This window comes from Salmo salar, chromosome ssa14, assembly GCF_905237065.1.
Source record: "Salmo salar chromosome ssa14, Ssal_v3.1, whole genome shotgun sequence".
NCBI classification, from domain to species: Eukaryota; Metazoa; Chordata; class Actinopteri; order Salmoniformes; family Salmonidae; genus Salmo; species Salmo salar.
This window is the reverse complement of record NC_059455.1, coordinates 78,635,593-78,650,206: the sequence shown is the minus strand read 5'-3', so window position 1 is coordinate 78,650,206 and position 14,614 is coordinate 78,635,593. Positions and strand designations below refer to the sequence as shown.

The 14,614-nt window shown below is 42.2% G+C and overlaps 1 protein-coding gene across 1 annotated transcript; it reads left to right on the top strand.

The window, feature by feature from the left end:
* The first annotated feature begins 5,005 nt into the window (after nucleotides 1–5,005).
* On the top strand, nucleotides 5,006–8,560 carry edn1 (endothelin 1). Its single transcript, XM_014142655.2, has 5 exons — nucleotides 5,006–5,284; nucleotides 5,580–5,739; nucleotides 5,849–5,998; nucleotides 6,386–6,505; nucleotides 7,462–8,560. Exons 1-5 carry the CDS (start codon nucleotides 5,224–5,226, stop codon nucleotides 7,580–7,582), a joined length of 612 nt encoding a protein of 203 aa, XP_013998130.1. The 5' UTR covers nucleotides 5,006–5,223; the 3' UTR covers nucleotides 7,583–8,560.
* The last annotated feature ends 6,054 nt before the right edge of the window (nucleotides 8,561–14,614 follow it).

Below are 14,614 nucleotides of genomic sequence, written 5' to 3'. Positions count from 1 at the left end.
AGCGGGTGGGGAGAATGTTGCCAAGTTAGAATATCCACCAAATCAGAGACACGGAGAGAGTGAGGTTTATCCGTAGCCTTTTTCCTTTCAGAGCCTGCCTTGTTTGTGCAACACCAAAGCAGCTTCATGCTCTGTTATGCCAGGTCCACTCCAAAGTTCTTTGAGATGGCGCATATAATAAGGCTGAAAGAAGCTGCTTTATAGGGCTCTTATGAATAGGAAACTGAGGCTCTGCTCCCTGCATCATAGGCTGATGTCTTGACTGGAAAGGAGCCAGACAGGCTGTCCTGTCCTGTCCTGCAGCCATTAGCACAAGCTGTTCCTTGGCCAATGGAAACTGTCTAACACCAGGCCCTTGATTAGGCCTGTCAGAACTGTTTGACTCAGGATGTTTAACTTGAAGTTTTTCCACATTGCACCACTTTGTACCCCCGTCACTTTCCATCATTAGTAAATGTGTAGCTTGATCCCCCATCAAATAGGTTACAACAGTCAAATTTGCCACCAAAGTCTTCCATAGGGCTGTTCAAATTGGGATTAAACGGAGCTCAGTTGGTAGAGCATGGATCTTGCAATGCGTGGATAGTGGGTTCAATTCCCACGACCACTCATACGTAAAAAATGTATGCATGCATGACTAAGTTGCTTTGCATAAATGCGTCAACTAAATGGCATAGATAATCAGTGATGATGTCATCATTAAACATCAACTTTAGGACCAGCCTTTGCCTAAGGTTACAAAAGAGCACTTGAGATTAATTGCATTCTTTGATCATTCCTTTAATGTATCTATTTTTATTTGGCCTAACTGTTGCTAATAGATTGCCATTTTAACTGCCTTAATTTCCACACTCAAATGAGCATGGAGAAACAGGTTGGCATACTACAAATATCCTATTGCTAACCTTTATAAATGTATGCAAAGTAGGCCTACAATCAGACCGGACAAGGATGAATGAAAGCATGATAAAGTGTACAGGGGTGTCAAGAGCACTTTCCATGAACACTGTTTTCCACTATGGCAGTATAGCCAGAATAAAGTGATGGCAGAGCACTCCCCAGCAGTGGTGGGGCCTCTCTCTACCTTTTCACACCATCTTTAGTTTGGCAGAGGGAAAATGCACTTGGCGCCATTTGGGCCAAACCATGTATCAGAGGTAACTTTTTGTGACATGTTGTGTGTAATGCATGCGTAATACTGTATTTCAAATACATAGCGTCAAGTTGGCTCATTATTTATATTACATTCTCTTTGCAGTTTGGGGTCTTTATGCAGAAGGCAAGCTACTTTGGTTCGAAATATATGTATAGATTAAATAGGTCTATACAGAAATCCCTGATGGACTGGGGCCTAGACCCAATTTACTCCTCCATCCGTCAATGTTTTTTCATTGACGCACATTTACATCAACTTTTGTCTATTTTGTGTTAACATGTTGAGGAATGAGTCTAGGCTCATTACAGTTCTCCAGTCAGACAAAATAGTTTTTTGTCTGTATACATAGCCGAGTGTTTTGGGCTACATATAGGGTACTATGGGGTAACTAGCCCCCATAAGAACAATGTCTAATTTCTGACACATAAAAATCTATATTGGAAAAAAATGTGGATGTGAATGAAGGTCATGCTTAGGCGAATAAACTATAAACGGTTACAATTTACACAAAATGCTGTGTAAAATAGCTAAAAGGCTATAAAGTAACATTAACTGTAAAGCTATCAGTCACTATTGGAAACATTCACAACTGCAATTAAGTTACATTATCTTTTAAATGTATTTTACCTCAGATGATCTGGTGGTAAGGTTGCTACTATGTTAGCATAAACTAGCGCTAACTGGGCTAGTCATTGTCTAAATGACAGGTAGAAATATACTGCTCCAAAAAATAAAGGGAACACTTAAACAACACAATGTAACTCCAAGTCAATCACACTTCTGTGAAATCAAACTGTCCACTTAGGAAGCAACACTGATTGACAATAAATGTCACATGCTGTTGTGCAAATGGAATAGACAACAGGTGGAAATTATAGGCAATTAGCAAGCCACCCCCAATAAAGGAGTGGTTCTGCAGGTGGTGACCACAGACCACTTCTCAGTTCCTATGCTTCCTGGCTGATGTTGTGGTCACTTTTGAATGCTGGCGGTGCTTTCACTCTAGTGGTAGCATGAGACGGAGTCTACAACCCACACAAGTGGCTCAGGTAGTGCAGCTCATCCAGGATGGCACATCAATGCGAGCTGTGGCAAGAAGATTTGCTGTGTCTGTCAGCATAGTGTCCAGAGCATGGAGGCGCTACCAGGAGACAGGCCAGTACATCAGGAGACGTGGAGGAGGCCGTAGGAGGGCAACAACCCAGTAGCACGACCGCTACCTCCGCCTTTGTGCAAGGAGGAGCAGGAGGAGCACTGCCAGAGCCCTGCAAAATGACCTCCAGCAGGCCACAAATGTGCATGTGTCTGCTCAAACGGATAGAAACAGACTCCATGAGGGTGGTATGAGGGCCCGACGTCCACAGGTGGGGGTTGTGCTTACAGCCCAACACCGTGCAGGACGTTTGGCATTTGCCAGAGAACACCAAGATTGGCAAATTCGCCACTGGCGCCCAGACGCCGTGGAGAACGTTCTGCTGCCTGCAACATCCTCCAGCATGACCGGTTTGGCGGTGGGTCAGTCATGGTGTGGGGTGGCATTTCTTTGGGGGGCCGCACAGCCCTCCATGTGCTCGCCAGAGGTAGCCTGACTGCCATTAGGTACCGAGATGAGATCCTCAGACCCCTTGTGAGACCATATGCTGGTGCGGTTGGCCCTGGGTTCCTCCTAATGCAAGACAATGCTAGACCTCATGTGGCTGGAGTGTGTCAGCAGTTCCTGCAAGAGGAAGGCATTGATGCTATGGACTGGCCCGCCCGTTCCCCAGACCTGAATCCAATTGAGCACATCTGGGACATCATGTCTCGCTCCATCCACCAACGGCACTTTGCACCACAGACTGTCCAGGAGTTGGCAGATGCTTTGGTCCAGGTCTGGGAGGAGGTCCCTCAGGAGACCATCCGCCACCTCATCAGGAGCATGCCCAGGCGTTGTAGGGAGGTCATACAGGCACGTGGAGGCCACACACACTACTGAGCCTCATTTTGACTTATTTTAAGGACATTACATCAAAGTTGGATCAGCCTGTAGTGTGGTTTTCCACTTTAATTTTGAGTGTGACTCCAAATCCAGACCTCCATGGGTTGATAAATTGGATTTCCATTGATTATTATTGTGTGATTTTGTTGTCAGCACATTCAAATATGTAAAGAAAAAAGTAATTAATAAGATTATTTCATTCATTCAGATCTAGGATGTGTTATTTTAGTGTTCCCTTTATTTTTTGGAGCAGTGTATATTCATAACCATAAAGGGGTAACTACTTGCATCCAACACACTCATCCAACATATTACTACTTTACTCAAAAATGTGCTACATTTTTCTCTCTAAACAAGTGGATTATATATTTTAAGGCCTTCCTACGTGTATATTTAAAAAAAAAACAAGTGGATTATATATCTTAAGGCCTTCCTACATGTATATTTAAAAAAAACAATTATAAATCTAACTTAATTGGAATATACCTACAACTTAAAAAATAAAAAATAAAAATTAAATTATCAATTTACCACAAAATGGTTTTGTTAAAATATCTCCAAAAGTTGTGATGACACACAGGACATTTTTGTTGAGCAAGATCAGTGGCAGCCAGGGAAAGTGTTACACAATACTTCCATACACAATCTTTTCAGATCCTTGATATCCTTCATCTGCTCTTATGGACTGCCCTTTTCAATTCAAACCACAGGGTTTCAACATGGTTCAAGTCCGGAGACTGAAATGGCCATTGCAAAAAAAGTACTTTGTGGTCAATTAACCATTTCTTTGTGGATTTTGATTAGGCCTTGTGCCTGGGTTATTGTCTCACTGGAAGTCTTATTTTCAAAGTCAAACTCACCACATGTGTTCATGGCTGAAGATATCTATTTTCATGTAATCTGCCCATTGCACCGCCTGGAGTTTGATAAACGGCATTGGCACTTGGATTGGAACCGGTGCTATCGTCAGATGACATGAAAATAGAGCTCTTTGGTCACCCACAGCAGTGGTGGGTTTGGCGTTGAAAAACAGAAGCATATTCAGAAAAGTAGGCCTACCTCATACCTAAGGTAAAATATGGTGGTGGATGTTTGATGTTATGGGGGTATTTTACTTCCATTGGTCCTGGGCCCTTGTTAAGCTGTATTTTGGTGTATTGCACTTGTGATTGTATGAAAGTTAAATATTTCTAATAAAAAAAATAGAATTTCGCGCTCTGCAATTTCACGCTAGCGGAACCCCTAGCCGTAAAAGGTCCTACTTGACCATTTTAGCCAAAAACCTGGTTGCCTATGCCTTTCCACAAGTGGATCTTCCAGCAAGACGATAACCCGAAGCACTAATCAAAATCCACACTCACACACAAATGTTATTTTACAACAAAATCAACATTTTGCAATGTCCATCTCAGTCACCGGACTTGAACCCCAATTCAAAACCTGTGGTTTGATTTGAAGAGGTCAGTCCAGTTCTCCAATCAAGCCTGTGTAGTTAAGGAGAGAGTAAGGGGAGAGTGCTAGAGTATTAAAAACAGGGGCGCCCATCTTTATCAAGGGTGCCAAAAATTATGGACCTGACTATACATTCTATGGAAATTAAAACGTTTTAGAGGGCTGATGCGATTGTAAATCTAATACATTGATACTTGGTCGCCATCTACTGTAAAATGTGTGCATTTACGTCTTCAGAATCTCCCTATTCAAAACTTGGCTCGCGTCGCCGCCCGCCTCCCGGCGTCTCCATCCACAGTTCTTATCTTGGGCTGCACGTTGCTTGTCGGTGATTATTAACAAACAGCATTGTCTACGAATAAGTCAAAGGACAAAACTGTTTACACGCGACTGCAGGGGGCGAGGGGGGAGGTGGTAAGTTTAGTATATAAAGGGCAGAAGGTGCACATGTGGAGCCACTGACAGAACAGTGCAAGTGGAATGCTTTTGCACTCCTTTGTGAACGTACCTTGTAGGCGAACGTACGCAGTTGGCACCGTGTCGCTTTTTGCTGGCTTTTTGAAGCCTTTTCATTAAAAAGGGAATATTCCATTTTGTGAACAAGATTATTCTAACTGTACTAAAGAAATATAAAAAAATGGATTTTAGAATACTTTGCTCCATGTTGTCAATGATGTACTCTGGAATTTTACATGCAGGTAAGATCTTCCAAAACGAGCCACATGTTTTAGCAACTATTGAATATCTTGTGTTTTCAGTATTATTTGATTCACTTTTTTAACATGAATGGCCACAATAGGCTAGGTAACAATACATATATTTTACACTCTTTAATCCTGAAGCAGCATAATGAATCCAACACAATAACTGCGCAATCGTAGTCGATAAATAACAATATCCTATGCAATAGCATCTTATGTTAGAATTTCTGTCATAGGTTTTTCAATATAATAGTATTAAATGTAGGTAATTAACATACTTTCTCCCTCACAGTCTCATCCGCTCTTATGGAAGAGGATACAGCGGCTTCCACCACAGCCACCCCGGTGCCAGTGCGCCACATCAGGAACAAGCGATGCTCCTGCGCAACGTTCCTGGACAAGGAGTGCGTTTACTTCTGTCACCTGGACATCATATGGGTCAACACGCCTGAGTAAGTCACTTTTCCGACAGACAATTGATTATATTTATTATATTCTATTGTTATATGTAATGTAACTGGCTTGGTTACAGTGGGCTAATAATTTCGTTCATTTCTTTAGGCGCGTGGTTTCCTACGGTCTGGGCAACGCTTCTAGAAAGAAGCGCGCCATCAAGGATCCCGCCATCTCCAAGCAGGACCCTCGCTGCAAGTGCGTCCATGAAGATGACAGCACATGTACAAACTTCTGTCAGCTTGAAATTTACCTGAGGTACAACATGTTATATAATATTAGCCCAATAACTTTAGTTAAAACTTATCAAAAACTTCTTACATAATGTTATTAGCCTAATATTTGGGGTAATTACGCGCGTTCCATTCTGCTACTGCTATCTGGATGTTGCAACATTGTAGCTTATACACCGTATGATAAATAAATCACCTGTGCTTGGTATTTCAAAACGCCTTCTCTATTTATCTTGGCAATCTATTCAATTCGATTCTCATTTGACCTGCCAACAATGCAAATCACCGTAACCTGTGTGAACAAGTTTACACGTCGTCTTGTTATCCCCCCCTAAATCTTTCGAAACGATATGATTAATGGAAACCCGACTGACTCTATGTTCATGTATTGTGTACTTTCGCTCTTCTTCAGATACGCTGCAGCAGCAGCAGTAACGCCAGACACGGCGATCCACCCCGCCGTGGGCGCTGACTGTGCTGAGAGGCATCAGTGCAAACACAAGTTGGCAGCCAAGACGAGTAGGATTAAAAGGTAAGAAGAGAATACCACAGGTCTATTTGCAAAATAAATGGACATTGTAATTATAACCTCACGAAAGATAGACGCAATCTAGCAGAGTGCATACTTTCTCCGTGGGTAAAACTGTAAAAGGATCAGTGCGGCTGTCAAGCTCAGGCGGCACGCATTGTATAGTCAAAGGGGATATAAAGACGTTATTTGAGAGAGTGCTGGCCCTCAAGCATAGTATATTATATTATGGGAGAGAGTCTCACTGAAATATGAAATGTAAGAATACGAAAGTTTAGAAACAACAAAGAAACAGTTTTCTTTCTCTAATTTATTTATGGAATTTCCCCACTCAGACTAGGAGGGCATGTATCACTTTCCCTTGCATAAATGTCATAGTGATCCCTGTAATGGAGCCTTCACCTGGCACAGCTCTTCTCATGTGGCATCAGGGTTGGAAAACTACCCCCCCCCCCAGTCAGGCGCCAGTGTCTGCTCTGTTTGACACATTCATAAAATGGAAACATATATGGCAAATTGCTGAGCATTTAGGTTTGATGTGTCAAAAGAAACCTGCAGGCGATACAGATGTAGGATCTTAATTTGAGCCAGTTTGTTACAGCAGGAAAATAATCCTGCAACAACATGAAATGTGAATTACTCTATGTGGATTATAATAAATATACATTTTTGTAAGGGGTTGATACATTTTTCAAAGTGGAAATTACAAACTTCAGAAGCCTTTTTAAACCTCAAATACACTGCACGTTTACATTTATTGCATTGCAAGAAAGTTCTCCTGCAACGGGGTGACCAAATTAAGATCCTACAGGCCAGGCCAACCTTGTGGTTTTAGTGTGCAAATAAACATCACCTGAATTCAACAGTCTTTATGGCCCTTCAGGGGATAAATACAGTTGTATTGAATTGAGTTAAGTCTAATCATTGGTGTCTAATGGGTCTCTCCTATTTCTCTCTAGGGTGAAATACAGAGACCAAAAAGCAGTGGGCCCCTCAGCTCTTTGGGCCACAGTCAAAGCTCGCTTGCTGCTGGAGAAATGGATGGTGGGACAACAACACAGGGCAAGAGAAGAGAGATGAGAAGGGAGATGTCCACATACTCTGTCTCATACACAGAGAGGGCAGAGATTCATCTATCTCTCTCTATCCACCTGTCATTGGGGAGTCATATGCTTTGGTCCCTCGAGATGCATTGGATACTCCACAGGAAGCCTGCTACTGGACCCCATGTTGGCTCAGTCATGGTGTGGGTCATTAAAGGGGGTGAATGGCAGTGATGGTGGGTGCAGTGTCATAACGTCTCCACTGGACTTGTCCCTCTTCATCAGAGAGATGCAGATGGTTGGAGACACTTGCAGGAGAAATGCAATGAACTTGAGTCAACTTTATTGACACCACATCCTAAGACAAAAACGGACACTTGATGGTCCTCCTGTGTACTGTTGACACTCCTTTGGACTTCAGCAGCAACCCTCAAACAGAACTTCAGATCATAGCTAATAACTTGCATGGCTGAAACTTTACTCTATGCATGCCTCTGATTATCACTGGATTTGAGGGACAGCTACACAACAGCATCAGAAGCACTGTTGCTGCTACAGTGTATCCTGTCCAAAGTTCTTGTGTCTGCTCTCTCAAGAAAACATTGGATTCATAGAAGATCACCATCTCATAGTCTTATTGAATTGACTCTATGACCTGGCATAAGAAACACAACTGATTGATTTTAGGCGTTATCACAGTCTGACTAAGTTTCACTACTTTTGACAACAGACCTTTCCAAATGATCTTATGGTTATCCATTAGAACTTTAGCATTTTCTGATGATATTTGGTTCTATTTATTGCTGTCTGAGATTTCTCTATACTAATAATATAATAATTAATAATTAATGCACATTGTTCTGTCCATATGTTTTATTTATTACATTTATTTATAGCCATATTGGACCCATCCATGTGATAATTGTATGTCATTTCTGAGAAATGCTTTTGTCGCCAAGATACATTTGGCAAAACCTAGGGAAATAAATTGTCACACTTATTTAAAATCACAAAATCTCTCCTGGTATTCCTTCTGTTACACTCACAACATGTTTGGATTCTCAAAAACACCAAATGAGATGGTTCAATTCAAGTAGTTATAAAGATGCATCAAAGTGGTTAGTGATAAAAAAAAGGTGATAATCTCAGATTTATGAATAATCCTTAGAACGATTGATTTCAGATCAGTGACCTTTCACCGAGTCTGAGCTCTTGCCTCTTTGTTAATCATCTGAATTACGGAGCAGCAGAGAAACCTGGGATCTGTACTCACAAAGCTGTTTTAACATGCACTCCCCTTCACTGCCACACACAGCCAGGTAATACCAACCACAGGCAGCCTCTGAAGACTAGGACTTGCATCCCAAATGGTTTCCTGTTCTCTATGTAGTGCACTACTTTTGATGGGGCTCTGGTCAAAAGCAGTGCACTATATAGGAAACAGGGTGCCATTTGGGATGCATATTAGCATTGAGTCAACAGTGAATAATGAGATCCATAAATAACAGGAATAAACAGAAGTCCTTTGAACCCCAATGTGCATCCCAAATGGTACCCTACTCCCTAAATAGTTCACTACTGTTGACCAGCACCAAGTAGTGCACTCTTAAGGGAATACTGTGCCATTTGTGACGCACTCTGAGACTGTTGGGAGACCTGGGATAATGAGAGAGAAAGTGTTAAATAAAAAGCGATTATATGGAAGCTTACCAAAGCGTGATATGAAAAATAAGGCTAACCTCAACCTTTTATCAGTGTGCTAAACCGATGCAAACTTTACAATTTGTCAAACAGCTGCAAGGGAGAATCTCTTGTGTGAATACCAGGACAAAAGTTACATGCATTACTTAGCTTTCTGCATCATTTTAGCTAGTCAGAGGTGCTTTTCATCTCCATTTCAATCAAGAAATATGTCAATTTTAGGACAATTAACTGTACATTGAAGTCCTTCTTATGAATATTCAAGCATTGCTTTCATTTTACAGATACTCCTATCCAGATTGATTTACAGGAGAAAAATTAGGGTTAAGTGACTTGCTCAAGTGCATATCTACAGATCCTTTCACCTAGCCAGCCTCGGGATTCAAACCAGCAACCTTTTAGTTACTGGCCAAACGCTCTTAATCTTTAGGCTATCTGACACCCATTTTATGAGACAAGTGACTCGTGACTCAGCAAAATGTACACATAAACAGCTTAATAAAGCCTTAGTCACTCTGAAGCCATTCTCTAACACCAGCCCTGGCCTTAGAGACCCACCTTCCTCCAGTCTCGCTGTTGAGACATAAAAGCCATTATTTACAGCTGGCATCTCTTAATCAGCCTTTACCAAGCCTGAAGGGCCTTAGTGTCCTTGTTCCTCCTTCACAATACACCCCAAACTCCTGACACCACAGCAGATACCCCTTGCATTCCTTTTCTTTTCATTCTAATCAGCCCTGCTATTATCCCCTCCACTGACTGCCCTATCCTAAATGGCACCTTATTCCCTATATAGTGTAATACTTTTGACCAGAGCCCTATCGGCATTATGTGGGGAATTGGGTGCCATTTGTGACGCAGATTCACTACCGGCCCATAGAACTCAATAAGAGCAGTGATTGGGGCCAGTGTGTGAGTGTGACCCGGGACTAAATTCAAACTGTCCTCTATACTCTGTGGTGTTTTTTACTGGCTGATTGACAATCAGGGGCAGCTCTGTAAAGATGCACTTACAGATGAGAAGGATAGAGTTAGCTCACTGAATGTAATGACTGTTCTTTAGTTTTGTAACATACATGTGTGTGGGTTATATGTAAGTTACAACACTAGAACATAATATGTGACATTTTACCAGTGGCGTACACTAAGTGTACAAAACATTATGAACACCTGTTCTCTGCGTGATATGGACTGACCAGGTGAATCCAGATGAAGGCTTTGATTTCTTATTGATGCAACTTGTTAAATGCATTTCAATCAGTGTAGATGAAGGGGAGGAGACAGGTTAATGAAGGAGTTTTAAACCTTGAAACAATTGAGACATGGATTGTTTATGTGTGCCATTCAGTTTCCCGTGTGTATCAAGAATGGTCCACCACCCAAAGGACATCCAGCTAACTTGACACAACTGTGGGAAGCATTGGAGAACATGGGCCAGCATTCCTGTGGAACGCTTTCGATACCTTGTAGAGTCCATGCCCCGACAAATTGAGGCTGTTCTGAGTGCAAATGTTTTGTACACTCAGTGTATGTTCTGTATTGAGTGGTATACTCTGTTGGCTTATCTCAGGGTTCAACTTCAACAGACCCTGTAGAAGTCTATTGACATGTCAAAACATCTTAGCTAATCGGGTAATACTATGCTCGTTACACTGTGAAATTATCACTACATGACTCCTCACTGCATTGCAGAGATCACTTACTGTGGTTTTCAGGCCATTAGGAACTGAAGAGGTTATGCCACATGCCAGCCTATAATAGCCTAGAGCCTGGAGAGTAAAACTGGACAGCTCTTTGATGGCATTTTCAGCACCTCGGGCACTTTCTGCATCGTTTGCAAAGCCGAGATTACTGTGCTGAAATTGCTTTGCTTCAAACTGTCCGATTTGCCCCTCTTAAATCTCAGCCTTGCACTCGATGCATGTTACACAACATGTGTTTGTGCTGAGTTACAAAAAATAGACGTTTTATGTATAACCCTGTTTTATGTTTTAACAAAATCTTCAGCATTTCTTAAAGTCCTTTACTTCCAAACTATTCGATCCCTCCTCTCCAGTTTGTAGCTGTCAATCAGATGCCGGCTACAACAGGTGCTAGAGACACTCCACGCAAATAGAAGAAGAAAAGTCTACATTTCCTTACCACCTTATTTAGCCAAATAACAAATCAACAGCAAACATTGTGCCTCTGGCCTGTTCCGAAGAACTGTCTCTACTTTGATGGTGTTTTTACAGGATTTCCTGTTGACTACAGGGGAAAGATTTATCAGAGATCAATCTGCTGATATTTACACTCTCTTGGGGAACACAAATTAACTTGATATAGATGAACTGATCAGATGTTTGATAACTGTTACGTTTATTGCATCAGTGGTCAGTAGTGATGATAATGACAACAGTAATGATGGTGGTGGTGCCCTTTATAATTGCATTATCACCATTTAAACTTTCCAAAAGCCCTCCAGCCCCTAAACCCTGATAACTAATTTCAAAAGACTCACTGGGTCTTTGTACTTTTCCATTCAGGTTCAAAACTGTGGATCTGTTCACCCAAGACAGAGAAGATGACCTTTCATGACGTCAGTATGCAGAGGTTATGTTAACCCCCTAATCCTTTCTCTAAAGTGTTGCTGTGTTGTGGTGGATAGCAGTTAGTTCATCAGTGTACCTGGATGCTTAAAAAAGGTTAACAACTCGTGGACAGGCCCCGAGCCCCTAGCAGCCCTTGCAACAATGGTCCTCACCTTCTGAGCTATGCAGCCTCTCTGCATGGGACTCCCCAGAGACATTAGCTTTGGTGTAACTCATTAGGCTTTTGAATAGTTCCAGCTTCTAACATAATAGCCCATTACACCGCAAAGAATCTCCTCGACTCGACAGGAATTTGCGAGTCTATGAGGCAAACAATGGGATTGTGTGCTAGATATGTCAGGGAGGAGTGGCCAGACCTTAGTCTCAGCCGCCCTGCCCCAGCTGCTCGCTACCTCCACACACCCTGTTATCCAACTCCCAGCCCCGCCAGTGCCAACGGATCTCACAAAACCCTGCTCGACCACAGGGACTAACCTTACTGATCCTCTATGTGCCCTGGTGCACACTTCTCAGACGTGATTATGGGAATTTGCAGCTATCATTCAGCACTCTGTCAGTCAGTCAGTCTGTCTGAATGCTGCAGTAATCCTGCTCTCTCTCTCTCTCTCTCTCTCTCTCAGCTCTGCCAAGCCCAGTCACTCTCTAGCTGTTTCCAGTCATTTCAGCTAGGAGCACAACTGAGGAGCAGTTCTATGGAATATCCCTAAAACATTTTCAGAATAGTTCATAAACAGCCACAGTACTCTAATGGTGGTTCTGTGAGATCAACAATAGGGCAATGTTATCTTGTTCAAGCATTCTATGTTTTAACATGCAATCTTTGGAAATGTTTGAAATAGGCGACTTCATGTACAGTACTCTGTACTTTGAGCGGCGGTGGCCCGGCCACAGATAAAGCCTAGTCCTGGACCAAAAAAATATTTTCGATGGAGATTCTTCATTGAGCTTGCTTAAACTGTGTCTGGGAAACCGTCACTAAATGTACAATATCTCTTCGCATTTTTACTTTACAAGTTTTACATAGGTCATACATAACGACAGGCATTACTCATGAAAGGTTACAGATTTAATTATTTATCATCTGTAAAGTTAATCAACGTCAGACAAGAGAATGCCTCAAGGCCTGTTATCCAGAGAGAGCAACGCCTGCCTGCCCTACCTGCCTGTCTTCTCACAACAACAGCCCCAACCAGAGGAATTAGCTGCAGGTAGTCGTATTTTTGGATCAGGAGCGTCACGCTATAGAATGTTAATACCGTGTAGAGCAGGAATACCTTTGCCAAAACCACAGGTGAAGTGTAGTTCCCTGTGCAGTTTAATGTTAGATTATTTTCAGGATCATAAATTGCTCCCAGTGGCAATTGGGTCTGGCTCCAGCAGATACTGTACCTTCTCACACCACAGATGCTGTCAGACATGCGAGATGAGACAGGATGTGGAATGGTGCCAGAGAGGATGGTGCATTACTGCTACCAACAGCAGGTGTGGTGAAATTACTTTTAGAATTAGACACTACTAGCTAGCTAGTAGCACAGACGACAGGGGATAGTTACCAGTATCTTTGCTAGCTAGTTAGCTAAGCTACTAGCTAGCTAGCCAGTCTAGCAATTTTTTTAAGGTGATAGACAGTTAACGTACAAGCAACAGTGGTTGCTTGGTTGTTGTGATTTTTGGTATTAACATTATATGAAAAAATTATAAAACTAAATTCATCCTGAACACATAGCTAGCTAGCTCTCCCACTTCATATGTAAAGAACTGCTCTCCCAACTTCGACCACTACTATACTAACGTACTAATATAACACTCTGGATCAGAGCTAGTGCGCCGGCTGGTAAGTGCGTAGCACTCCGAGGCCTTGGAACACATCGCGAGTTCAGGTTGCGTGCGCACATACCGACCAGGTGGCGTCAGCACGCATCATCCGCACCCGGATGCTTCTCCCGGGTGGAGCTGTAATCCTGCTTTTCTCTCGCAACATTGAGTCTGATAAGCGTATTGGAATGAAGTGTGCATTTTTACAGTAAATCACCCTTGCAAGCAAATAGATATAATTTCGGGATTACGTTTCCAAGAATAATTTAGCACGCATTGTAACACTTGTGATGTGATGCGTCCCAAATGATGGTAAAACTTGGTGGTGAAACCTACAGTGTTGCTGTTGGCTTTGCCATCCTTTGTGTACATCACTATAGAGGTGCCGGTTAAGCTCTCTCTCTCTCTCTCTCAGTAGCTCCACAGCAAATGTATTCAAAATGCTGTAGTTACGGCAAGGGTTCAATCTTTATACTGAGAGCCAGGACAATTACTGTTTACCGTAGAGCTGCTCGTTATAAAGAATTACTTGAAATACTAGATACACACCCTACATTGACGAGCAACTAGTAGCTGTGACGTGTAATTAATTAGTTTACTTTCGACTCCTGTGTGCTGCATTATTCATACTACAAGTATAGGTGGATAACCTCGTCCTCTGGCTCAATTGCGACTGAGAGAAAGAGAGACAGTAGTTGGCTCGTTGGACCAGATTAGTAGGTAGATGATGCATGCAGGAATGATATCAATATCAGGTTAATTACACAGATGAATCACAGTGCATGATAAATCTGCTATGTCACCACCTGTTATGAAAGTCAGTAGCCTATTAATTAGGGCAAAGTTGAGCACCTGTTATAATACCAAATGGGGGGGGGGGGATCAACATGCTCTGTTATGACCTCACGAAGTACAGTCTCACCTAAAGATCTGGTGACAATCAGGACTTCTTCATGCTTCTC

What these genes read in the sequence shown, in the direction of transcription:
- edn1 (XM_014142655.2), top strand. Translation starts at nt 5,224, where the DNA reads ATGGATTTTAGAATACTTTGCTCCATGTTGTCAATGATGTACTCTGGA. An exon ending in ATATGGGTCAACACGCCTGA is followed by an intron (nt 5,740 to 5,848) that starts GTAAGTCACTTT and finishes TCATTTCTTTAG; the next exon opens with GCGCGTGGTTTCCTACGGTC. An exon ending in AAGACGAGTAGGATTAAAAG is followed by an intron (nt 6,506 to 7,461) that starts GTAAGAAGAGAA and finishes ATTTCTCTCTAG; the next exon opens with GGTGAAATACAGAGACCAAA.